Consider the following 26,531-nt stretch of genomic DNA (forward strand, 5'->3'; position numbering starts at 1 on the left):
CTTGGCTATGTTCGCGGCCGCGGTTAGAATCCGCGTATAGTCTGCGATGTGAGTCAATGCAAACTACGTGACGCACTGTTCCGTAGACGAAGTGGAAACGTTGACGTTTATTTGCGCGCCCTGATCAGGTCTCAGCCCAGCTGCACGTGTGAAGTCAGTGATCAGGCTGTTACCTCGTCAGTGCTATCTCAACAACATAACTGACATGGACCAGATTTTTTTAAAATTTCACTTTCTTCTGTCTGGACAGTCAGAAACGAAACAGAAAAATCATCCTAAGAGAAAGAAAACTTCGACCATTCACCGCGCATCGTGGAAACAATGAGAGAATGCAGTTATTTTTAAAAAAATCTGTTATACGAGATGAGGCAGCATTACGTAAAGACAGCAACAGTGTACTTTCGCATGTGTGAGCTGCGGAAGTAAAGAAAGTATATCATAATCGCGAAAATATGCGCAGGCTGATTCAGCTCAATGCTTGCCGTTAAGTACTTGCACAGCAAAATTTTACTGTAAGTTTTGACAGTAAAAAGGCTGTTATAACGCAAACCAAAGGAAGTTCACCTCAGGAACTCAGTCTTAATCGCATAAAATAAATTCCTCCCTCATTACCTTATAGCTATTGCAACACTCCGGTTGTGTATTTTGTATCACTATCTTCCGAACTGACAAGTTTGGTCACCTCGTGTGTCCGGGATATTATTTTGATACATTTGATCAGAAAACTTAACAAGATATAATTATAAACAGAGCTTTGTTTCAACCATACCAAACAGACGAACGCTACAGTTTTGGCTCGCGAATGCGGCATCAGTCGTCCATTTAACTTCAATTAGTTCGTGTTAGAGAACTTCGAAAGTTCTTGTTTGGAGTAAATGGAAAATGATGCATTCTCAAGACCTGGTTCACATAATGTATTCACCTAAATTTAACTAAAAAATGTTTCCTGCATGCAGAATATTCGGCAACGTCGTCACTAAATATATTTTCGCAAACTTCACGCATACCCTCTTTAAAATTTGTATACTCAAATGAAAACCTAGTACATTCATCAACAACACATTGATGACATGTCCACCTTCGTACATTTGGCAATTTCCCAGTTTGATAGTGCTGAATGAAATGGAAGATCACGAGTTTGTGTGTGAGTAGCAACATTGCAGTGCACCTCCAAGTGTTCCTGCAGAAGTGTGAATCTACGTAAAATGCTGGCTTTCAAGGCTGGTATAATAATAATACGTGAACATCGAAAAATTAAGTACCGATTTTTTATATTACTGATACAAGCAGATCAATGAAACAATTCGAAATGTACTTTTCCATAGACGTATCCAAAAAAGGATGTATGTAGCAGTTGAGAGAGGTGAAAGGAATAAGACATACTCTGGAGAGAAATGTTTCCTTATGTCTATCACACTGCCCCTAACTTCTACCCTCATACAGATTACGAAATGTGTTCGGAATGACACGAAAGTATTCCAGTTTCGTGAAATCACATTCTAGAGACGTTCATGTCGAAATGTCGTAGACGGTTAACTTACAGTGACATGCGCATACTACGCAGTACGCACCTACAATTCTACGGCCTGCTATCATTGACGTCAGCAGTGGAAAATTAAACATAGGAACTAAGCCTTCGGGGGGGGGGGGGGGCCGCAACAAAAACTGTACATAACGTTCATTATTGGCGTCTTTTTTTCGCTCACTTTTCTCTAAGAGTAAAGTGAACTGAGTTTTTTTCCACAGTTACCACAAAATTTGAAGTGAGTTCCTAATTTTCTGCCTCTTAATTTTGAGTATCTAAGACTTCCCTTATAATACAGAAACTATATTTTAGGCCACGTCTCTAAGGTGAGTGCTAATGGGTAGGTTTGAAAGAAAGGTTTAGAACCATTTTATGCATAGACAAAGTAACAGGATTAAAGTTAACACTGATACTTTTATTGTTTTGAAAGATACAGTTAAATATGCACTGAACTTTATTCCAATTAGTTTTGGGAGCTGTTAATGTGGTTTGATGAATTTACAGTGGAGATTTTGTAACGCAAAACTTTTGCATCTGCGGTTGCTTGATACTACGGAGTTCGCTTAGTGTTGTAAAGGGAAAGTTAATTTGCCGCTGTTAACCACAAAATTTAATTCCAGCGTGCTATATCAAGGAATCACTTCAAAACAAAGATATCAAATGTTTCAGTAATATTCCTAGCTACAATACAGTATTTGCTATAGTCAGTTCTGAGGCTAAAATTTCAGGCTTTTTACGTTGAGTGCATCACTACGATACGTGACATTTTTAATAATAGTTCCAGGACCACTGACCGACGTGTGGTCACCCACCAAGTTACGAGCATTTATATTTTTACATCATCGACGAAACTGGCCGAATTTCGTTGACAGGCGACACTATTTTTTGTTACTGCTGACATCTCTTATGCGCGTAAGGCTGTGGACCAAGGAAGCATTCTCTGCGTAACGTTTCGTCTTCCATCAGAGACTTTAACGACTTTGAAAGCGGTTATATTGTCAAAGAGGAACTATTTACAAGGAAAAATTTGAAGACTCAACCCTCCAGAGAGCTCAGGAGAAACAGTCTTGTTGGTGGATTTCTTTTTGGAGAGGGTCCGCCTTGAGCAAAACTATTTTTACTATCCATACATGTTTCGTTAGAGTTATGACATCATCAATGGGTTTTTATTGTCTTTCTTGTTATCACATACTGTGGATTTCCTGGATTTTTATGTTATTTATTGCGGTTTTTTGTTTCAGTTTGTCACTTTCTCGTTTCCCTATTATCTTCACCGTGAAAGCCTGCACTGAGTAACTTTCACTGTCGCTGTCTGAAAAGCACTAAGTGCTGAAACTTCAGCGAAACATATCCGGAAGTAAAATGACAAACTGTGTTGCTCAAGGTGGACCCTCTCCAAAAACAAATTATTTGTAAGCAAACACGGACAGAAGAGCATGAACCTCAAGATGGTTACCTCTTGTCGGTTTCGGTATGTGGATGATACTTCAGTAATATGGCTTCATGTATATAAAGCACTAAGAATTCCTAATTTTTTGAAGTATTAAATCTGTTAAATTCAGTGTTTAACTCCAAACATGAAATGTGGCCTTTATCAAGTACTTAGAAAACCCGACGAAACCTATCGGCCATGAGGTGTACAGAAAGTCAAAACCCACAGATACCTGCACAGGAACTTCAGTCACCATCTCGAGTACAAAGGAGGAGTCGTCAAAACATTGGTGGACCGGGGTAAAAGAATCTGAACCCCAGTAACGTGGGAAAGAGCTCTGCCGTTTAAGAACTGCCTTCAGAAGAAACGGCTCTTCTGACAAGGAGATAAATAGAGCAGTACACACTAAAACGGCCAGAGCTAATGACAAAGAGCAAACTACAAGGAAAGTTTTCCCTCCATTCGTAAAAACTGCCAAAGAACGCATCAGCTGAGTTCTCAGACAGTATTGATACAGTGTTTATACCAGCAAGAGAGTTGCAAGTATCTAACTACTGCAAAGGACGTAGATCCGCGACTTGCCACAGCAGAGTATAAATATATAACCCATTGCACTGGCAGTGAAGCGCACAGAGGAACCGCAGAAAGAATTGACACTCATCTTAAGGAACACAGAAGCAATTGTCGCTTGGGCAAGGCGGATAAACCAGCAGTAAAAGACCATGCGCTGGGACCAGGAAACCAAATTCGTTCCTCAACTCTGTGGTTTTATCAAGATCTAACTATTACTATGCTACGATGTAGACAGGCCATAGAAATACAGAAGCTCAGAATCAACCCGAAAGGTATAAACTCAGGATAAATTAATTGGCGTTATGTAAGAATTGAATTATACTGAATCAGAGATGGTCAAATGTATCGACTGTGTAGTAGCGTCGCTGCTCAACAGAGGTCGCTGATTCAAGGTATTAAGTTAGTGTTAAGTAACTTTCGGTGGAGAGATTTATCTGAATATACACTTACTCGCTACGGGCAGTAATGGTTTTTTATTTGCAAAATACTATGATGTGTGCTAACTGTAAAAGCAATCTCAACAGAAATTGGAAATCATTAACGTAAAGAAAGTTGTTTTGTTACTAATGCAATGCGCGCATTCGCAAGTGATGACAGAATGTATAGCACTCACGTCCAATGACTTTGTAAAGCAAATTGTTAATGTATAATCAGTTTTTTGTTCTTGTGGTCTTCATTCCAGAGACTGGTTTGATGCAGCTCTCCATGTTACTCTATCCTGTACATGCTGCTTCATCTCCCAGTACCTACTGCAACCTACATCCTTCTGAATCTGTTTGGTGTATTCATCTCTTGGTCTCCCTCTGCGATTTTTACCCTCCTCGCTGCCCTCAAATACTGAACTGGTGATCCTTGCTGCCTCAGAATATGTCCTACCAACCGATCCCTCCAAGTCAAGGTGTGCCACAAATTTCTCTTCCCCAATTCTACTTAGTTCCTCCTCATTACCTATGTGATCTACCCATCCTATTTCAACTTTCTTCTGTAGCACCACATTTCGAAAGCTTCAGTTCTCTTCTTGTGGAAACTATTTATCGTCCACGTTTCACTTCCATACATTGCGACACTCGATACAAATACTTCCTGACGAATCTATGCTCTATGTTGACCAATTTCTTCAGAACGCTTTTGAGTGTTAACTCTGAGCATTATTAATTTTCAAAGAGCCAAAATACGAGTTTTAAAATCAGCGCCATATTGTTACAAGTCAATAGCAGTTCCCAGATCCATGTCATTTTTGACTAAATTTTTCTGGACATTGTCACAATCATATTCGATTTAATTACAATGTATGCTAAGCAACAGCCGTGCACAGCAGCTGTTTGTTAACTATACAATTTAAAGTACTAACAGAGAGCAGTGCTAAGAACATTACCATTGCGCAGATAAAGGTAAGAGGCTTTATTATTTCAGGGATAGCATTCAGTGAGCACAGGGACCATTAATTTCGAATTGATCAAGTTTTGTTTTATTACCAGGGCGAATTTCAAATCTATAGTGTTGCATTGGATTCAGCTCTTGCGTTACGTAAATTCATGCAGTTTTGGTTTGGTTAAAGTTATTGGCTGCTTACATTCTCTCGCCTAAGTTTACATTCTCGCAGTCAAGAAAACTTTAGTACAGGACAAAGCGCATAAGCGACGTAATAAACTACACGTTCGCATGTCATTCCCGTTGCTAACAGTTGTGTTTCAGACTACTGTCAGTTACGTAATTACAATCCTATTTAAAACGTACATGTATCGAACCTCAACAGAAAAGGGACAAATTAGCCAAGGTGTGATAAATAAAACAAACTGCGGCAAATCTCCCTCACTACGAGCTACGTAACATACCTCTGCACCACCACGTTATCAGGCCTGGCCAGACAGAATCCGGCCTGCCGCTGCAAGGGACGCCACACAGGCAACGGCCGGCCGCAGCGACTCTTGATGCGTCAGCTGTGGAAGGGGCCGAAACCCATTATTAAGCTTGCGTTAACTATTTGGAATCTTCACGCGGGACACGTTGTCTTTGTGCGAGTTCTTTTTTTTGTTTTGTTTTTAATTGCAGAAATGAGTAGCTTGCACTAGCGATGCCACGAAATGGCGCCAAGAAGAGGAGATGTTGGGTGCACGACATTGATAACAAGAGAGAAAGCTTAGGAGAATACCATCGTCTGTTTATTGATCTAGAGTCTGACGAAGATAGGTTCTTCAAATCTTTTCGTATGTCGCGAGAATGTTTCGAGGAAATGCATCGGCTGATAAAAAGGTAGCACCGAGAAGTGCACAACGAACTGGAGAAAGCCAATTGATACAAGACACAGACAAGCCGTTTGTTTGAGGTAAGTTTTACCGTTTGTGGCCTGTTTGTGCTTCAAACAGAAGTCATATAATTTATTCCATTTCAGTTTTGCTGTATCATATGAAAGGTTCGACAGAAGAAAGTGCTATCCCACTACGTAGTTACGAGTGGAGTGATAAATTTATCTGCAGTGTTTACGGATACAGCAAACGATAGTAACATCTAGTTCCGTATGTCCCGCTAGAGAGAACTTTCTACTTAATAGATTGTTTTGTTTCATTGTATTTATAACATTGTCATTGAATTTAAACAAACATATCTTTGGTCGTTAACTTATCTATTCGTTCTATCGGCATAATTGATTTTAACCTTTTCCAGATACTTGAGTACAGGCGACAGTCACCAGACCATAGCTTTTTCTTTTCGGTTAGGACGTTCAACAGTCTCAGATATTGTGAAACAAGTGTGCCAGGGAATAAGGACTGTTCTACAGACCAAGTATTTTCCTACTCCTACAACAGAGATGTGGAAGAAATCTGAAGAAGGATTTATAGAACTGGGGGGTTTCTGAACTGCCTTGGAAGCATAGACGGAAAGGCTATCGGGTTAAAATGCACGAAGGGTAGTGGATCCCAGTTCTGTTACAAACAGTTCTTTTCGCTAGTTCTCCCGGCGATCGTTGATCCATACTACCGAGTTTACAGTAGTTGATATTGGAGGTTATGGATGTCACAGTGACAACACTATTCAGCTTTCTATCAAGAGTATATCGAGGACAAATGTATTCTACCTCCAAATCAGAATCGCGTGTATCATAGAAAAAGTTATATTCTCTCACCTCCTCTACAAGTCTTTCTGTGTGCATGCACTACGAGCTGCAAGACAGAAACCGCCTCACGCCGCTGCTTCCAGTCTGACAACAGAACAGTTGTGTGGGCCAACAGTGGCAGGCAGCCGCTCCGGCTTGCGGCGAGTCTGTAATCTGTGACAACCCGGCGTCGGCCGGTGCGGCAGGCCGCGTGCTGGTGCGTCAGAGCCGCGCTCTATGTGACCGCCGCCATACAGTAACGAGCGATTCAACAGTGCGGCCTGCCGGCTGCGGTTCAAGGCCACAGGCCGGACGGCCAGGCCGCCTTCTGTCTGGCCAGGCCTTTAGGCACTGGCCTCATGACGTCACGAAGCCACCGTTGCGTGGATACTTATAAACAGTTCGCCTTCCTCAGTTTGATAGACTTTTCTGGCAACGTTAGGCAGAGAATAAGCCCTTGGAGCACGGCGATTTGCCTATGAAACAAGTATCAGCAGTAATCTCAATGTAATTTCTATCTGACTACTGCACTGTGCGGTGCAGTCGATGAGAGTGTTCTGAAGTGCGGCACGCGGGGAGACCACGTGGCGGGCGCCCCCGCGCTGCGGAAAACCCGACCGACTCCCTGACGGCAGGGCCGATCGAAGGCGGGGCGCAGCCGCTGCCGCTGCCCTAGGTCACTGAGCCCGCGCCGCCCTTTAAAGGCCCGCCGCAACACTCCAGTCCACCGGCGATTTGGGCTAGCGTGTCACGACGACGCCAGAGGCACGAAATACGCAATGTTGAGGCGAAAATTGTGCAAACGCATTTCTCGGGTTGCAAGTTCCTGGCAGATTAAACCTGTTTGCCGGACCCAGACGAACTCGGGACCTGCTGTGAGGACGGGTCGTGAGTCATTCTTGGGTAGCTTAGTTCGTAAGGCACTTAGACCGCGAAAGGCAAAGGTCCCGAGTTCGAGTCTCGGTCCGGCACGCAGTTTTATCTGCCAGGAAGTTTCATATCAGCACACACTGCGCTGCAGAGTGAAAATCTCATTCTGGAAACATTTCTCGAGTTCTTTAAGTCCTACAGTATTACTTCGAGGCAAATAATCGCCAACTTACTCTGGTTACGGTAGCTACTGCTGAAAGACCCTACTTTCGATTTTTTGTTTGGACAAGGGTTTAGTTAGTAATTTAAAAAAAGCACTCCGTCTTCAGGCCACCAGTGGCCCATCGGGACCATCCGACCGCCGTGTCATCCTCAGATGAGAATGCGGATAGGGGGGCCGTGTGGTCAGCACACCGCTCTCCCAGTTATGATGGTTTTCTTTGACCGAAGCCGCTACTATTCGGTCGAGTAGATCATCAAGTGGCATCACGAGGCTGAGTGCACCTCCTAGTTAGTAATTAACGTCTTGAACTTGTCTATACGAACGACTTTCCGTCAGAATAGGTAGGTGCCCTCTGACGTCTGAAGAGAGGCTCGAAGCTCATATCAGAGAGGAATACACTAGCTGATACAAAGTATTCAGACACTTTCATGGGCGTTATTATGGGCTCTGTCCATCCTTCGACTTAAACTCTGCTGCAGATGCTTTCAATGATGTGTCAATCTCTGGAAGGGCAGCCAATCCTTTCTCTAGATACGAAACCAGAGACTGTAGCGCTGCTAGATGCTGAGGTATGGATATAAGTCCAAGTTTTGTCTCATCCCAAAACGTCTCCCATTGGGACTCTGGACAGGTCAGACCTTTTGAAGGATGTTATTATAAACGACCTACTACCTCACAGATACTGTTTCATGACAGGGTGCATTATCGTGCTGATAAAATAGTCTGAACTGCTCCTGAAGCATACAGTAAAATGTGTTCACATCCTTCTGTTCTTGACTCTTTCGTAAACTCAGAAGACTACACACTACGAAAAGAAGCCCATACTGCAACACCACCTCTTCCTCCTCCAGACTTCATTATCGGCACTGCACGTAATGGCAGGTAAACTTCGCCAGGCATTCGCCAAAGCCAAACTAGTCGGATTGCCACACGGTACAGCGTGATTGATCACTCCAAATCACTCATCAGTCATCCACTGTCCGGTGGCGTCGCCCTTTGCACCAGCTCAAGGGTCACTTAGCACTGACTGCAGAAACATGTGGTTTATGAAGAGCTTCTTGACCACATCACCTCGTTCTTTTCAGCTCCCTACACACGGCCATTGTGCTAGTTGCAGTGCTGGTAGCACAGTGCAACTCACGACTCATCTCTTCCACTGATTTCATGTGATTTTTTTTACAGCCATCCTCCTCAATGCTCGACGACCCCTACTTGTCAAAAGACGACGTCTGCCCAGCCTTTGTGCAGGTACGCTTGTTCCTTCATGTTGACACTTCGCAATAATGACATCTCCATCCGTCGAGTTGGACAGCTTTAGCAGGGTTGAAATGTCACTGATATTCGTCAGTTAGGTGACTTTGAATGACTGTCCACGTTCGAAGCCACTGGACACTCCTGACGTATCCGTTCTGCTTTTACTCCTTCCCTGACAATTTCCCCTTTCAGAACCCGCCTCTCGTGGCATCTAGTGGTCATTTCCACGTGACGTAAGGGTGTCCACGTACTTAAGCACGAACCATTACTACTAATGCGTCTAAACTGCCCTATAGACACGAAAACCTAGAGGGAATTCCTACGGCCGATCTAGATTGTTCTTTCGGTGCTTCAATCAGCACGCTTTAGCACAGCACTCCCGCAGTCTACGAACCGTATGAGAGGTCTCAACCGTTTGCAGATAATCAACGTGTCAGTAACAAACTACTAACGAGTTCTGTCCTAGTTACGGGAAATTAAGCAGTGTTCGAGATATTTCGCTGGATTCTTTTGCTGTAGCCTAAAATTCGAGCAACGCTGTGGGTCTAGGCGTGGTAAGGTTGGCCCCGTGGTGTAATAAATATAGCAATGTTTAAGTGACGAGCTGTGGAGCTGAAACAAGTTGCCCGCTAAAGTGATTTCAATCATCTGTTTTGATTAATATGACATCAGTATGACATGCAGATGTTCAGGTACAGCTAGCTCGTACTTTTATGAGCCATCATCAGTCGTATATACCATTACAATTAAAATACACGTGTTACTAACGGTTAACATGATTAGGCACTGAAGTTCTTAAATGATATACACTGGCCAGTTTATCTTGCGGTGAAGTTACTGCTCATTACGGGATAAAAGCGACAACCGTGCGTAGCTTTACTTTCAAGGATACAGTTCGCTGCTTGTTGGACATTATACAGACGCAAACAATCTGTTACTGTCCACAGGTTATGAATTAGTTCTCGTGCAGTAACATGGAATGCCAAGTAAGTTGTGATGTGGATCCTCTTCTACAGACGATACTATTACTCCGAAACTCAATTGGACAAAAAATTGTTGAGGCTCATACCTGAACTTGCAAACTTTAGACAAGAACTTTCTCTGTTAGTAAGACACGCCTTTAATTCAGTCCAACGTTTCTGAACTTCAACAAAACGCGTTGCCTGATGTCTTTACTGCCGCTTCTGCGGTCGCTAGTGAGACCTGGACGTTACTACAGTGATGTACCTGGTGTTGTGATGCTCCTGTCACAGTGACTCTTACAAGGGAACCTCCCCATCGCACCCCCCCCCCCCTCAGATTTAGTTATAAGTGGATAGGCCTTGATAAACGGAACACAGATCAATTGAGAAAACAGGAAGAAGTTGTGTGGAACTGTGAAAAAATAAGCAAAATATACAAACTGAGAAGTCCACGGGTCGCATAGGCAACATCATGGACAAAATTAGCTCAGGAGCGTCGTGGTCCCGTGGTAGCGTGAGCAGCTGCTGAGCGAGAGGTCCTTGTTTCAAGTCTTCCCTCGAGCGAAAATTTTATTTTCTTTATTTCTGCATAGTTATTATCTGTCCGTTCGTTCATTGACGTCTCTGTTCACTGTAATAAGTTTAGTGTGTGTTTTGCGACTGCACCGCAAAACCGTGCGATTAGTAGACGAAAGGACGTGCCTCTCCAATGGGAACCGAAAACATTTGATCGCAAGGTCATAGGTCAACCGATTCCTCCACAGGAAAACACATCTGATACATTCTATACGACACTGGTGACGGCATGTGCGTCACATGGCAGGAATATGTTCTCGACCCACCTAACTTGTACACTTGGCGAAGGGGTAAAAAGATTCTTCTACCTTGCCCGATTTAGGTTTTCTTGTGGATGTGATAATCACTCCCAAAAAAGTGATGAAAACATAAGAGTGTCACATAAACTGAAAATAAAAAATTAAAATTTTTACTCGATGGAAGAGTTGAACCAAGGACCTTTCGGTCCGCAGCTGCTCACGTTACCACGAGACCACGGCGCTCCAGCGTTCCCGTCTCCTTGACGTTGCCTATCTTCCCATAAACTACTCAGTTTGTATATTTTGCTTATTTTTTCACAGTTCCACACAACTTCTTCCTGTTTTCTCAATTGATCTGTTTTCAGTTTTTCAAGGCCTATCCACTGTGCCAACTTATAACTAAATCTGAGGGGGGTGCGATGGGGAGGTTCCCTTGTTAGTAACACCTGAGGAGAGAGGTCGGCTAAATTTGGTGCGTCGGACAAGCTTCCAGCTTAACGCCCGTGGAGACTGGTCACAGGTATGTATGTCTGTATCAGCAGTTCCACGTTATTGATTTGCGTCCATATTGTGCATCAGTCACGCTTACTGTACACGCTACGCGATTTCGCTTGTTTACTGTAAAACATTGCAAGCGCAGGCAGCAAATTCCATTATGCATAACCCAGGCGAGCCGAACTGACGGCGACACGGTGTTTAATGAGTTTACTGACTGATCAAAGTCTTTGTGCTCTGATATGTCAATCTTCACCCACATCACTCCGTTATATGTGAAAGCTTGCGCAGTGTGTTAGACTTATGTGAATGCTTCACCAAGACAAATGACAGATTTTAAAGCATATTGTATTTTACCTGAAAGTTCGATAACTGTTAGCGATTAGTCTACCTAGCGCTGACTAGGCAAAGAAAAATTAGGGGAAAATCTTATAGTCGCAAATTTTTGTACAGTGGTACGAGGAAGTATCATTAACAACGTATTTAAAATCCCCACGGCCAGGAGTGTGAGGGGAGAAGGGATGTTTCAGGGTCACTTTATGTTTTCCTGATTTACTAAATCCGAGGCTTCTATCGAAATTTTTTACAGCATGAAATTAAACTACATTATATTTCCTTTAAAAAAAAAAAAGAGGTCCTGTTCATTTTCTGTCCAGGACTAAGTGTCCGTATCACAGGAAAAGTAAAAAGTTGCACATTAAAAATAGTGTTTTAATATACGTTCCTATGAACAGTGATTGAGAATTAACTTGTGTTACTCAGACATCAGTAGTGTTGGTGCGAAAGGGACTATTGGTAAACGTTACACTGTACTGTAAAGTTTCTGAACCCTTTTGTACTCATCGTAAATGACAGATGAAACAGTTTCAGGGGAAAGATTTATTAAAATTCTTGACCAACGTTTCGGTATATATAAATATACCTTCATCAGAAGTAAAAAATATAAAATTACATCCTACAATGGAGATTAATAAAACAATTGTGCCAAAGGCGTCGTCAATAGTTAAGACATCTCCATTTCTTAGCATAGTATTTTAGTCAACATTTGCTTTGTGTAGTTATAGTCTGTCAGATCTATTCTGGTGTATCATCTCATTATGCCTAAACATGGACTGTCAACTACCTGTTTAGCATACTATTTTTAGCTACATCTTTTGTGTAACTATTTAAGCATGAAAATAACATTCGGATGCTGAATCTGGAAGTTCCAGATGTCTTGACGACGCCTTTGGCACATTTGTTTTATTAATCTCCATTGCAGGATGTAATTTTAGATTTTTTACTTCTGATGAAGGTATATTTATATATACCGAAACCTTGGTCAAGAATTTTAATAAATCTTTATGCTGCAGCTGTTTTGGCTGTCATTTACCGTGAAGAATTTCAATAGCTGCTGTTTCAGCCATGTTTAAAATCTTGTCTTTTATACTCAGTCTGTGGTCAATCACTGAATGACCGGAGTTTTAGCACAACATTGTCGCTCAGACTGCATACACCTCTTTATTCAGGGATTGCTTACACTTTTGGAGTAAGCTGCACTGAGTGGAAACACTAATCGCACATCCACAGTGTGTCTTGCAACAGGGGTGGGGGCGAGGGGGGGGGGGGAGGGGTCAACGCGTCTGCTGGACCATGACTCATCATGCTTACAAGGGAACCTCCCCATCGCACCCCCCTCAGATTTAGTTATAAGTTGGCACAGTGGGTAGGCCTTGAAAAACTGAACACAGATCGAGAAAACAGAAGTGTGGAACTGTAAAAAATTAAGCAAAATATACAAACTGAGTACTCCATCCGTAACATATGCAACATCAAGTACAGCAGAAGCTCAGGAGCGCCGTGGTCCCGTGGTTAGCGTGAGCAGCTGCGGAACGAGAAGTCCTTGATTCAAGACTTCCCTCGAGTGAAAATTTTACCTTCTTTATTTTCGCAAAGTTACGATCTGTCCGTTTGTTCATTGACGTCTCTGTTCACTGTAATGAGTTAAGTGTGTGTTTTGCGACCGCACCGCAAAACCGTGCGATTAGTAGACGAAAGGATGTGCCTCTCCAATTGGAACCAAAAACATTTGATCGCAAGGTCATAGGTCAACCGATTCCTCCACAGGAAAACACGTCAGATAGATTCTATACGACACTGGTGACGGCATGTGCGTCACATGACAGGAATATGTTGTCTAACTTGTACACTTGGCGAATGGGTAAAAAGATTCTACCTTTCCCGATTTAGGTTTTCTTGTGGATGTGATAATCACTCCCAAAAACATGATGAAAACATAAGACTATCAAATAAACTGAAAATAAAAAAAACTTTACACTCTAAGGAAGACTTTAACTAAGGACCTCTCGTTTCGCAACTGCTCACGGTAACCACGGGACCACGGCGCTCCTGAGCGCATCATGTCCTTGATGTTCCCTATCTAGCACATGGACTACTCAGTTTGTATATTTTGCTTATTTTTTCATAGTTCCACACAACTTCTTCCTGTTTTCTCGATTGATCTGAGTTCAGTTTTTACGGCCTATCCACTGTGCCAACTTATAACTAAATCTGAGAGGGGGTGCGATGGGGAGGTTCCCTTGTCAGATCGATGACATTCTGATGTAATACATTGCTTGACTTGTTGAAATTTCAAATTCCATAACTAGCTAACCTACTTCTGTAGCAGAGGGGGAAAAAAAGGATCTGGGCCTCTTCGTATGTTAGGAGAGCTGAGGCCGCGTGTGGATGTAATACCACTCGTGCTGCGAGTATTCCAGCCTGTAATAGTTGAGACAACGAAGTCGACATTGTCAAATACACGCTGCAGACTGCCACACTTTGGTCAAGCACTTCATCAAGGTAGACAGCTCAAAACACCGGCCGTAGCTTTCTTGCATGATCGCTCATTTAACAGCCGCAAATAGGTACTCATTTAATGAACTGAAAATAGCTCCACTGTATAAACAAGAACTCACTGAGCAGTCAAGTCTTGTGTTTGGTTAAAGTGGAAATTAAATATGTGAAGATTGATACAAAACTGTTTTCTTGATGATGTGACAATTAAGAAAAAGTATATGTGAATTTACAAGAAGTTTATTAAAAATGTGTATCGTGAACACCAAGTCAAAAATTATTTCTACCATGCCATTGTTCCGATCTGGGATTATTTGATTATTAAGAATTTGCTGAAAAACGCATTTGTTAGGTCTTCAAATATTGCTAAAATACAGATCGGGACCCTCTAGCAGCCAAAGTGGAATCACCGTAGAATCAACAAGATGAGCCATAACGACTTCGACGAAATCTACGTGGGAATCGTTTCAAGATAGGTGCCAAATTAATGACTTATTTACAGTGACATTATTTCGATTCTGACGATACCATCCACAGTCAGTTTTGTTGTTGCCCGATAAAGCGAACATATGCTGCGTGAGCAACATTATTAATCTGATTTCTAATCTACTTTGCAAGTGGTGGTATTGTTAGAAGGTGCAATCTGTCTGCAAACTGAAAAGCGGGCAGCACCCGTGGGGGTGGGGAGTTGCCTTCCACGGAAGAAAGCTACTGGATCAGGAACATTCAGTTAACCTCTAGCGCTTTAGGACAGAGTGTAGAGATTTACGTACATTCTGTCCATATACGCTTCTTCCACTTTAATTATTAGTAGCTCCTCTCTATATTCCGTGTAGTGTTAACGCACTTTGCGCCGAATAAAGACACCGTTCGTCCGGGAGTGTCTGCGCACGGGGTAGTCAGTGATTGCGGAGGGTCGGTGTAACTTTGTTAGGGGCCATGTCGTTGCTTCTTGTGACAACAAGAAATCTCGCGCTCGCTTTTCACTTTGCAAACCTGTCAAGGTGCGAACTGCGTGACTTACAATCCTGCGATCTACCTTGTCTCGCGCTTCTACCCCTGAATGCCACCACCTCAACCCTGTTGCACCCTCCCAACACAATTTATCCCTGAATAGGCGCTACTGCACTTAGACGAGCTACACACATGTAAGAGTGAACAGTAATTGAGTGCCATTAAAACAATATTTTTAACAATCTGCGATATCTCCATCCGTTGCAACGGCTGTAGAGAGGGAAGAAAACGAATAGGAGCTTTGTTGTAGGCAACTTTACGTAGTTTCATTTTGAGCCGCGAAACATTTTCGCCAGAAGCTGCAGTTCGCGAGTAACTGAAGGAAAGTGAGCTTGAAACGACAGCGGTTCGACACTCGCACCCCGCACATTTCTAGTGGGTTCTTGCTGCCAACCCTTTCTGCGACTGTACGAAAGTTAGTGACTACTCGAGCTTCGTCTTCGTTGACTGGACTACTAAGGCAGAGCGTAGAGCCACGGAAGACATGACTCGGCACAGCTCAGTCCTGCCAGGGAGGCGTATGCACTGACTATGGGGCAGCAGCTGGCCACCGAGTCACTACTTTTTTTCCCGTCTAGATTCTGATACAGATATTGCAGAAGTGTGAACAGTTATTTAGACTTTAGCAATGACAACTAACGCGTCTTTTTTTTACATTCGAATGAATAAAGAAACGTTTAAATCTCTTTAGGTAGAGGCAATTTATCTCTGGCGATGACTTACCTGATCATTACCAGAATTGTATGTGTATGTGACGAGCACAGGGCTTTCAAACCACGCCGGAGATTCGTGTGTGGCGCTTGTACTTGATCGACCACCTCTAATGTACGCCTTTCTTTTCGTTATGAGAGGTTTTTGCAAACAGATTTCCACGAAATGCACATCGCTTTGTTTTACAGGGTCTGCAGTGAAGCGTCCTCGGTTCGACGCTCCGTTGAGTTTTCTGACACTGGCGCTAGTTTGTCACAGCGACTTTAAACATAGGGACTTTAAACGCGCCCTGCAGTTCTCTAGCGCAGTGCTGTCAGCTTTAAGCCGACAGCAAGGTCTGTCTCAGCACGCCTGTGGCGACGACGTTCGCAAACTGAAGCAAAATGCTTAAGGTGGAAATTAATCTGAGAACTGTGGTTCGATGTGAACAGAAAATTCAGAAATTTTCCTCCAAGTTCAACTTTACAACGAAATATGTAAGGCGATGAGAAATACTAGGCCTTCCCGGGAGGTATTGTCAGTATTCAGGATCGACTATTCGCAATAGAAAAGACTAGTGAAAATGGGCTCCAAAAGGCATACTTTAAGAGCTGTGAGTAGTATTTCGTCTTCAGTAGTGTGTTCACAGTTGTTAAGGTACCGATTTCAGAGCCCATTTTTACTGGACTGTTTCGAATGATCGTTCCCGTCATATCCCCGAATATTGAGCCTTCTTCCTGGGACCCTGTGTGTAGCTACTTTTTTACTTTGACGACCCAAATTACTATCCATTGTTCGAGCACCTTCGTAACTAGCAGTACGATGATCCGTGCGTATAAAATTAAGTGACCTCATGTAACACGCGTTGCGCGTGACAATTCCAACATACCATGAGCTAATGAAACGACACTAGCAATCTGATTAAAAAATGTCCAAATTTGTGTAAAATCTTATGGGACTTGACTGCTAAGGTCATCAGTCCCTAAGCTTACACACTACTTAACCTAAATCATTCTAAGGACAAACACACACACCCATGCCCGAGGGAGGACTAACCTCCGCCGGGACCAGCCGCACAGTCCATGACTGCAGCGCCTCAGACAGCTCGGCTGATCCCACGCGGCCAATCTGATTAAGTGCATAAAAATTCCTAAATCGTTTCTTCCTAGCTATTACGAATGACGTTTTTCTGTCATGAAGTCGATTGCGTTCCAGCCTGGAGCAAAGCTGGACGTCGATCAGATGATGAGTTGGGTTGAGGGGGCGCGCGACGTCACGGTCATCATCGCCCTGACGAAAAATCAACAGCAAATCTCATGGGTCGGGACGAAGGATGTCCCCACATGCAAAGTGGTTTATAGCGTACTGAAGTCTGCCGCCCTTCCCCACCACTTTAGCGATGAGGCCTGGTAGTTAAAATGTCACCACTCTTAACCCTGGTATCGGTGAGGACGGTGGGCAGATCTCCAGCGAGTCCAAGGGCTGCCTTATCAGTATACAGGGCACATGTAACGACAATATGCTGAACTGAAAGCGGCACACCACAGACTTCACAGAAAGGTGTACCCTCCCCCTGGACAAGGAAGCTATGTGTGAAAGGGCTATGCCCGATGTTCAGTCTGGTAAGCAAAACCTTCCAGCGGCGAGGCTAACACGAAGTCCGACAAGCTTTTGTCGTCGGTCTGGGTGACCGACGTTTGTTGTCCGACACCTGCAACCATTGAGTCTCTCACTGACGCACGATGCATCTGTGAGAAAATGGGATAATGTCGTGCAAGAGGATGGGACATTGGACAGCAGCACGATTCCTTGGCAGCTTCATCAGCCGTTGTTACCCTGTATCCCAACGTGGCCAGGTACCAAGCAAAAGACGGACGTCGGTCAGTTACCACAACATTTTGCATCACATTCGCTAGTTTTGTCGCCCTGGAACTCAACCTAGACCTCTAGGTTTAGTACAGATCAGTGTCACCACAAGGGAGATTTGGGAGTGTAAGTAGGCTGTATAGGTTTTTATGTTGGTAACGCCATGTAGCGCTCTGTAACAAAATCACTGACTGTGCTGTGTGTAGTCTGTAGCTGGTTTGCGTTGTTGGAGTCTGCTATTGTAGTGTTGGGCAGTTGGCTGTGAACAGCGCGTAGCGTTGCGCAGTTGGAGGTGAGCCGCCAGCAGTGGTGGATGTGGGGAGGCAGATGGAGTTTTGAGAGCGGATGACCTGGACGTGTGTCCATCAGAGACAGTAAATTTGTAACATTGGATATCATGGTGTATATATATACTATGAACACTATTTAATACATTGTTTGTTCTCTATCAGAATCTTTCATTTGCCAACTATGCCTATTAGTAGTTAGTGCCTTCAGTAGTTAGAATCTTTTATTTAGCTGGTAGTAGTGGCGCTCGCTGTATTGCAGTAGTTCGAGTAACGAAGATTTTTGTGAGGTAACTGATTTGTGAAAGGTACAGGTTAATGTTAGTCAGGGCCATTGTTTTGTAGGGATTATTTAAAGATTGCGTTGCGCTAAAAATATTGTGTCAGTGTAGTGTTGATCAGAATAGGTAAAGAGAGTAATGTCTGAGTACGTTCAGTTTTGCTCAGCTGTTTGAAAAGCAAACAACCTAAGCTGTTTTCCAGCGCAGTAATTCATAAACTTTTCTAAGGGAATGTTTCCTATGTGGACCCTTAGCCGAGGATAACTCACTGGAATCTTCTGATTATTTTCTTGTTTGTGTTATTAGTGTAGCTATTGTTTATTGCTAGCGCGTAATTATAGAGAGAATTTCCTTTGTAGTTGCAGTCCTTCATTGTTGTACAGTAAAACAGTTGTGGCATGCATGTAGATTTGCACCTAGTATTTCGCAGCTGCGCTTGCAATTAACTAGATCTTATTTTCAGTGCTATGTTAATGTGTTTTCTTATTTTTGCTCTTCAAATTGTGCTTTTCTTGTTATCGTGTGAAATACGTGATAATTATGGTGGGTGAAAAACTTAACACTAGGCTGGAAAGTAAAGTGAGAAATGACAGTGAAGACTAAGCAGTGTGTTAGCGTCACCGTGTAATGAATTAACTAATGTTCAAAATGATTATATATATATAATCAGTCCATGATATCCAATGTTACAAATTTACTGTCTGATGGACACGTGCAGATCATCCGCTCTCCCCCCACATCCACCACTGCTGGCGGCTCACCTCCAACTGCGCAACGCTACGCGCTGTTAACAGCCAACTGCCCAACACTAAAATGGCGTTACCAATATAAAAAACCTGAACAGCCTACTTACAAGAGCGGCAACACTGGCTGCAAATGGTTAAACGCGCGGCAGCGGTGTGCAGGCCGACAAGCACGCCCGCGGCCGTGTCCCCCTGTTCTGAGACCTCGGTGCGTCACATAAGCGGCCGAGTGCGTGCGCGGACGCCCCTGCGGTACGCACGGCGTGTGTGTCGCCGCGCCGCCGCCACGGACCACGACCACGAGCACGACCAGAGCCAGGGCGCCGCCAGCTGCAGCCAGCCGCCGGGCATCCGCGCCGCCCCGGTGCAGCAGCGCCGCCCGCCAGCCACTTCCTGCCTTCTGCGCCGCGCCGCGCTGCGCTTCGCTTCGACCGGCCCCACCCCCACCACTACTGCCGCTGCCACGTCACTGCCGCTACCGCTGCTCCCCTCCACCCCGGCGGCGCCGCCTCGCCAATTCCGATACTCTCTCGCACCGGGCCGCTACGTCACGGCCGCCGGCGCGCCTTCCTTTCTCGGCAGGAACGCCGACAAAGTGGCTGCGGTCGCAGCGGCGACACCTCCGCAGCCGGCGACTATTAGCGCCGTCGAAACGGCGTCTGCTGGCTGCCAGCGGGCGCTACACGCGTCCACCACCACACACCGATGCCCGACACCTACCGTAAAACGTGGCTGAGGCGGGGTGCCGGGCAGCACTGAAGATTAACATCAGCTACGACAGTGGTTGCCAGTCTGGGGCTAATTACCCTGTCAGGCATAGAATTAAATCTTCTGAGGGGTAAAACTGAACGCTCCGACTGTTTCGAAGACTGACATTGATTATCATTAATTACTTGTTCCTCAGTAGCATCAGCGGGAGTGGAGGTTACAGGTTCTTCACGTAGTCCACCAAGTCCGGTACATCGCTGATGATAATGATACATACGTCACAAATTCTAAACATCTCAACAAAATTCTTCCAACCCATATCCATATGTCGCATACAGCAAACCAGCGCTTAACAGTGCTGGTTAAAAAACATTCTTGGTTGCAATTTTAGTTTATTTCTCAACGACGCGTTTCGCCTCATTTAGGCATCTTCAGGTTATCTTTTGTAGGCGTACGAGAGAGGCAACAAAATCTACATAACGCGTTCCCGTTCACAAGAGCGAGTAACAGTAAGATGGGGGCTCAGGTAGTAAGCCTAAATAAGGCGAAATGCATCGTTGAAAAATAAACTGAAATTGTAACCAAGACTTTTTAACCAATATTTCAAGAAAATGTCTTCAAGTTATATGTAGCACATTCAAGAAATTTCTTCAGTACTCGCTCCGAAGCAGACCACCACCACCACCACCACCACCACCACCACCACCACCACCACCACCACCACCCAGTGGTTAGACAAAGCATTAACACCCTGAAGTCCTCTAATTTCTGCTAGTGCAGAAGTAAGAGCTGCAGCAATGAAATGATTTACGAACAGTACCGATGTATGGTTGTGAAACATGCACGATAAATAGAACTTAGAAGAAGAGAACTGAAGGTTTCGAAATGTTGTGCTACAGAAGAATGCTAAAGATTAGATGGGTACATCGTGTAACTAATGAGTAGGTACTGCTAAGAATTGGGGAGAAGAGCAATTTGCGTCACAACTTGACTAGAAGAACGGATCGGTTGGTAAAACAATTCTGAGGCATCAAGCAGCACCAATTTAGTACTGGACGGACGCGTGCAGGGTAAACATCGTAGAGGGACATGGTTCAAATGGCTCTGAGCACTATGGGACTTAACATCGGAGGTCACCAGTCGCCTAGAACTTAGAACTACTAACCTAAGGACATCACACACATCCATGTCCGAGGCAGGATCGAACCTGTGACCGTAGCGGCCGCGCGGTTCCGGACGCAAGCGCCTAGAACCGCTCGGCTACAGCGGCCGGCTCGTACAGCGAGACCGAGGGATGAATACACTAAGCAGATTCAGAACGAAGAAGGGTGCAGTAATTACTAGGAGACTAACTGGCTTGCACAGGACAGAGCAGCATGGAGAGCTACAGCAAACCAATCTCTGGACTGAATACCACAACAAGTACATTGCACACATCTTAGCTTCCCGCTTTTAAATCTGGTTGCAGTGTGCGGGTCAAGCAAGTACCGCAGTGGAGAGGATTAATGCAGGAAAAGGTTTTGGAACAAGCATCCACCTTCACTGTGGATAGTTAACTTTCCTACCTGAGCAGGAATTGCGGGTAGCAATTGCGATGCACCAGAAACTCTGGCCATTAGTCATTCATTCTAATGCCTCCCCCCCCCCCCCCTCCCCTCCCCAACACACAGAGAAACGAAATATCAGTCATCTTTCACAATTTAAAAAATAAATGTTACAAGGAAAGTCTCTCATTCTACAGTTTAGTTAGGTGCTAAAGTCGGTGATAATCTGTGGGAGGGAGTGGGGGCAACAGACGGCACGGGGGGAGGGGGGTGAAGGGAGAGGTACTAGCTAATGTCTGATTGCACTCACAGGTAATGGTGTAAGAAAGGGTGCAAACCACTGACCTCCGCTGTACCTCGACCAGACTGTAGCAGAGTGACTGACAGCTGGGCATTGGAAGGCGCAATGTTGTCGACTGGCATTTGCCTAGGCACGCAATATGCCTGCAGTAGCAGGTGACTTCCCAACACGTTTGCACGCTTCCTGTTAACGTGCAGCATTTGGTTAGCGTTGTGCCACGGTAGTGGTTCGTTTATTTCGTGGCTTGATTTGGGGGAGGGGAGGTGGTAATGGTGTTTTCACTTTTTGTGCTTCAGCAAACATGCCACGCACAGGAATGACGCAATCAACGATAGCGAATCACAATTGCTACGCTGGCAACCGCAAGGGTCATCTACGGGCGACAACTGGCAGCTGGGGTAGCAGAGCTGTAGGAGACGTGTCGGCAGTGCAGCAGGCATCACCAGCTGTCACTCACTCACTCATTCTGATACATGTTAATCCTAACTCGATCCGCCATCGATTAAAATGCGTCACGGCTCCACTGAGGCGTGTCAGCTGACAAATGCTTTATTCGTTAGTATTGGCAAGCTAACCAGAAGGTCGTGATGTACGATTTTGTGCCAACAGCAGATGTTACGTGCGGTAAACTACAAAGAAAATGTGACGTGTGCAAATGCATCGCCGACCTAGTGACTTATAACATCTCTTTGCAAAACTTTAGGTAAACAAATGAGTTCTCCATGCGCTACGGATTACATAGGTCCTCGAGATTTGTATTTTTTTTTTTTTTTTTTTGTGGTTTTAGGGCGCACAACTTCAATGGTCATTAGAGCCCAGACTGTTAGGAATGCACCGCGAGGCACAACTTCAAAACAGCAACTAAAAGGGAAAACACTATAAAAGATTGACAGGCATAGGATTAAAAAAACAGCATAATCAAATGTCCTTAGACAGGTTTGTCAAGTTGATAAAACGAAGAACGCGAGCAGCTGCTCCTGGGTCATCCGCTAAAATGGCATCCAGACTACATGGCAGGCCAAGATCAAGACGCAGTGTAGTAAAATCCGGACAGGACGTTAAAAATGTGGCGGACCGTCAGCAATTGCCCACCCACATGGGCAGAACGGCGCCGGCGCAGCCGTCAGCAGAGATTTGTATGTACCACGGCGTGTTCCCAAGTTCACATTCAGATCAGGTGGACTCTTGTTACATCACTCCATGACCTCTCAAGGTCTTCTCCGCGTGATTGTGCGCTTACGAGCGGTTTTTTTTTAATTTTTATGGCAACGTCTCGGCTGAACACCCGTAAACACGCCATTGATCGCTCCGTTTCATGGCACTTCAATGAACTGCCTCGTAAACTCAGTTACAGGAAAGCTATGCACGCCCGAAGTGGCCTGTCAGGTTGTTTTTGTAATGCTTCCCACGCTGCAGCACGCACGCAAAGTTTCACAGCAACGTCATAAAATGCACGTTAAACACCGGAGACGTCACTAGTCCGGCACTAAATGCACACCTCGCTGTACGCATCCTGTCTGCCACAATCTGTACTACTCTGTTTGCTACGCTGGTTCGCACTTCGTAATGCCGATGTTCTGGGCCTGGTCGGCTGAATATTAAGAGACATGATGCGTATCCTCGAACAAATACTACTGGTGTCCTATGCGCAAGGCTATTTTCCCCCTTGACGTAACAAGTGCAAAACCCGGGAACTACTCCGTGTTAAGAAATACAGAAAATTGAGCAACACATTTTCACACTAAAGGTTATGTAATGGACCCCTTTACAGTCTCCGTAGTTCATATACGAAATTCCTACGTAATATGCAACAAAATATTCTCACTTTTCCAAAGTACAGAATTTAAAAATTTTGGTTTTTATGATTAACACTCCCTTAAATGAAGAAAAGTGCGTTAAATTAAAAGGAAGGTCAGCGTTGGCCGTAATATTGATGTTTTATTGGTAGCAGAATCGATTTTCGAGCACGTAGTGATCATCTTCAGTGGTGTACAAATTAAACTCAGACACTGGTATCAAGTTATTGATAACCAAAACTGAGAAGCGATCACAACATAAATACGTCAATATTACGGCCAAGGCTGACCTTCCTTTTAATTTAACATATATGGTCGTTGTGCACAGCACTCCATGGAGTCGCCAATCGATAAAGTGCTATAACATATGGCACGAACGTAAACAATCTACCTAACAGGCATGTCTAATCAAGAATCCTGACAGTCACATTAACAGGCTTCGCAAAATCAACCGGATCGCGCCAGGTGATCAAAAAGTCAGTATACATTAGAAAACTGAATAAATCAAAGAGTAATGTAGATAGAGAGGTAGAAATTGACACACATGCTTGGAATGACATGGAGTTATTAGAAATAAAAATATTCAAAAGTTCAAAAAAGTCCGACAGATGGCGCTTCATCTGATGAGAATAGCAATAATTAGCAAGACGAAGTAAGAAAGCAAAGATGATCTTTACAGGAAATGCTCAATATGTCCATCATTCATCAACAATTGCTGTAGTCGAGGGATAATGTGAACAGCACTGTAAAGCATGTCCGGAGTTATGGTGAAGCATTGGCGTCGGATGTTGTCTTTCAGCATCCCTAGAGATGTCGGTCGATCACGATACACTTGCGACTTTACGTAACCCCAAAGCCAATAATCGCACGGACTGAGGTCTGGGGACCTGGGAGGCCAAGCATGACGAAAGTGGCGGCTGAGCACACGATCATCACCAAACGACGCGCGCAGGAGATCTTTCACGCGTCTAGCAATATGGGGTGGTTCTAATAAAACCCCATGTCATTCCAAGCATGTGTGTCAATTTTTACCTCTGTATCTACATTATTGCCTGGTTTATTAAGTTTTCAAATTTATACTGACTTTTTGATCAGCGGGTATTTCGGCAAGAGTCGGGGGGGGGGGTATTTACACTTTAATTATTGTAATTAACTTATGACAGTTGGCACTGTTTACAGAATTTCTGCTGGAAGATTGAGTATATGGGGGGGAGGTCTTGGATAGATGCTTCCGTAGCAATCATTACTTTTCAGTCACATACGCAAACCTGTGAGATTTTTGTTTTTGTTTTTTAAAAAAGGAAATTGTCTTTCGGCTACGTAACTACACGGACATTATTACTTTTGCAATTTAATTCGGCATACCATAATGTAGTGTACTATAACCATTCACTTCAGTAATTTCTTATTCTAGCTTTACAGAAAAATACCGTTGGTACTGTCACATTTGAAACATTCACACACTTTTAGTTTTTTGGTAAGTATTGAGTCCCATAAAGCAACTTCTTACAGCAGAATATTTATTCGGATAACGTTCACAGGTTAACATCAGAGTGCAAGAGTAAACACGCGACTACTTGGAACTCTCTAGGCGAAGCCGACCCAAAGAAGGTAAATATAGCAAAGACATATACATAGGTATGCACGGAAGTACAGGTTATTACTGTACGATCGCTACACACTTAACTAACCGGCTATCTTTTCTTTGTCAAGCAACAGGGCTTCACTAGCACAACAAAGCAGAACGCCATCAAATCACAGCCTACGTTGGCACGAAAGTTGCTGCTCGGCATCGTTGCTAATTATTGCAATCAATATGAAATGCAGCTGCGAACAGTGATACATGCGCCGGCCGGAACCAAGTTTTCTGTACTAGGGCTACGTACACCTCTCTTACGGCATCGTATTGCTCAGGAATAGTTTCTAACACAATCTAGAGCGTGTCGCAGCACCACACACCCGGCGTTCTACCCGCCGTGGCACCGACCGGCTGCTGTCACGCCAGTATAAATAGCGCGTGCGGACGGAGACGTATCGGCGCGGCGGACCCCCCGAGGTCTGAGGCCCGCAGTGCAATCCACCAGCTGCAGCGCCACTGCCCTACTTCCCGGCGGGGCAGGGGGGGGGGGGGGGGGGGGAGGCAGTGCGGATTTCACGGTGCAAAAATACCCCGCAGCGGCGCTCCACCTGGCAAGACGAGCAAGGCCGGTGCGGCCGGACCCAGACACTTCGCAGGCCAAAGCGCAGCGGCCACTTAATCTGCCGACCGCCGGCGAGCAACGTTACGCAATCACACTACCGTTATTGACCTTCAAAACGGTACTCTGTCGCCTGGACACACGTACGTACACACACGCATATGCTACGGGGTGACCCACTGCAGCAAACATGGGGAGGTGCGCGTAGGGTTAATACCAGATCGAACACTGTCACGAGATCTGCACGCTTCACTGAATTTATTGACGCGCGGAAGTGGCGAGGGCACGCCGAATCAGCAATGAGGCACAACAGATCAACAATTTCCTGCACTGACATCCGAAACTTCCGAGTCGGCTAGCGGCAGCTGCACCAGCCGGCAGATTCGAGTGGCCGTCGCGCTTCTGCCAGGTGGGCGGAAGCACCACGTGGTCGCCGGCGGCAGAGGCACAGAACAGAGGCGCGCAACGTGCCACAGCTCCTGGTAGCGCGGGCGGCTGGTACGTACCGCGGCGTAGAACACTGCGAACTCTGGGTGCGGCTGCGGCGGCACGGGCGCGGGGCAGAAGGGCAGGAAGCAGTCTGCCATGGTCCCGCGAGCTCATGTCTGGGCGCACTGCCGAGTTGGACTGAGCGGAGCGCAGCGCGGAGCCGGCGCGGCCGCCGCGCGCTGGTCGCTAGTGCCGGTGCGCATGCGCGGACCCGGCGCGTGCGCACTGGCGCCAGCGCCGGCGGGCCGCGGCTGCGCGCGCCGCCTATCGACCACACGGCGCTACTGCGCCGCCACGTGTTCTCTGCTACGCGCGTCTACGCCTATGCGCCTAGAGCCGCTGTTAACGCGTGGCAATGTGTGCTTCTTATCGACAGTTTTTAGATAATCTAACGATCGTACTCGCGGATGGATCGCGGGGCAAATGTGTCATTACATGCATCCGCGCTAGCTGTCTTTAATACATTGTTATATACGAACCACTTTAAACCACATGCCAGAGAATACTTCAGTTGTTCGAGTTTTAAAGATTTTACT

At 45.0% G+C, this 26,531-nt stretch overlaps 1 protein-coding gene across 5 annotated transcripts in view; it reads right to left on the reverse strand.

The window, feature by feature from the left end:
* LOC124612683 (la-related protein Larp4B) overlaps nt 1-26,128 on the reverse strand; it is a 335,239-nt gene extending 309,111 nt beyond the window's left edge. For all 5 annotated transcript variants that reach the window (XM_047141018.1, XM_047141016.1, XM_047141012.1 and 2 more), the window contains exon 1: nt 26,013-26,128. In XM_047141018.1, the coding sequence (XP_046996974.1) occupies nt 26,013-26,093 (81 nt within the window). In that variant the 5' untranslated portion in view covers nt 26,094-26,128. The remainder of the gene's footprint in view (nt 1-26,012) is intronic.
* Between the last annotated feature and the right edge of the window lie 403 nt (nt 26,129-26,531).

Source organism: Schistocerca americana, chromosome 4 (genome assembly GCF_021461395.2).
Source record: "Schistocerca americana isolate TAMUIC-IGC-003095 chromosome 4, iqSchAmer2.1, whole genome shotgun sequence".
In the NCBI taxonomy this organism is placed as follows: Eukaryota; Metazoa; Arthropoda; class Insecta; order Orthoptera; family Acrididae; genus Schistocerca; species Schistocerca americana.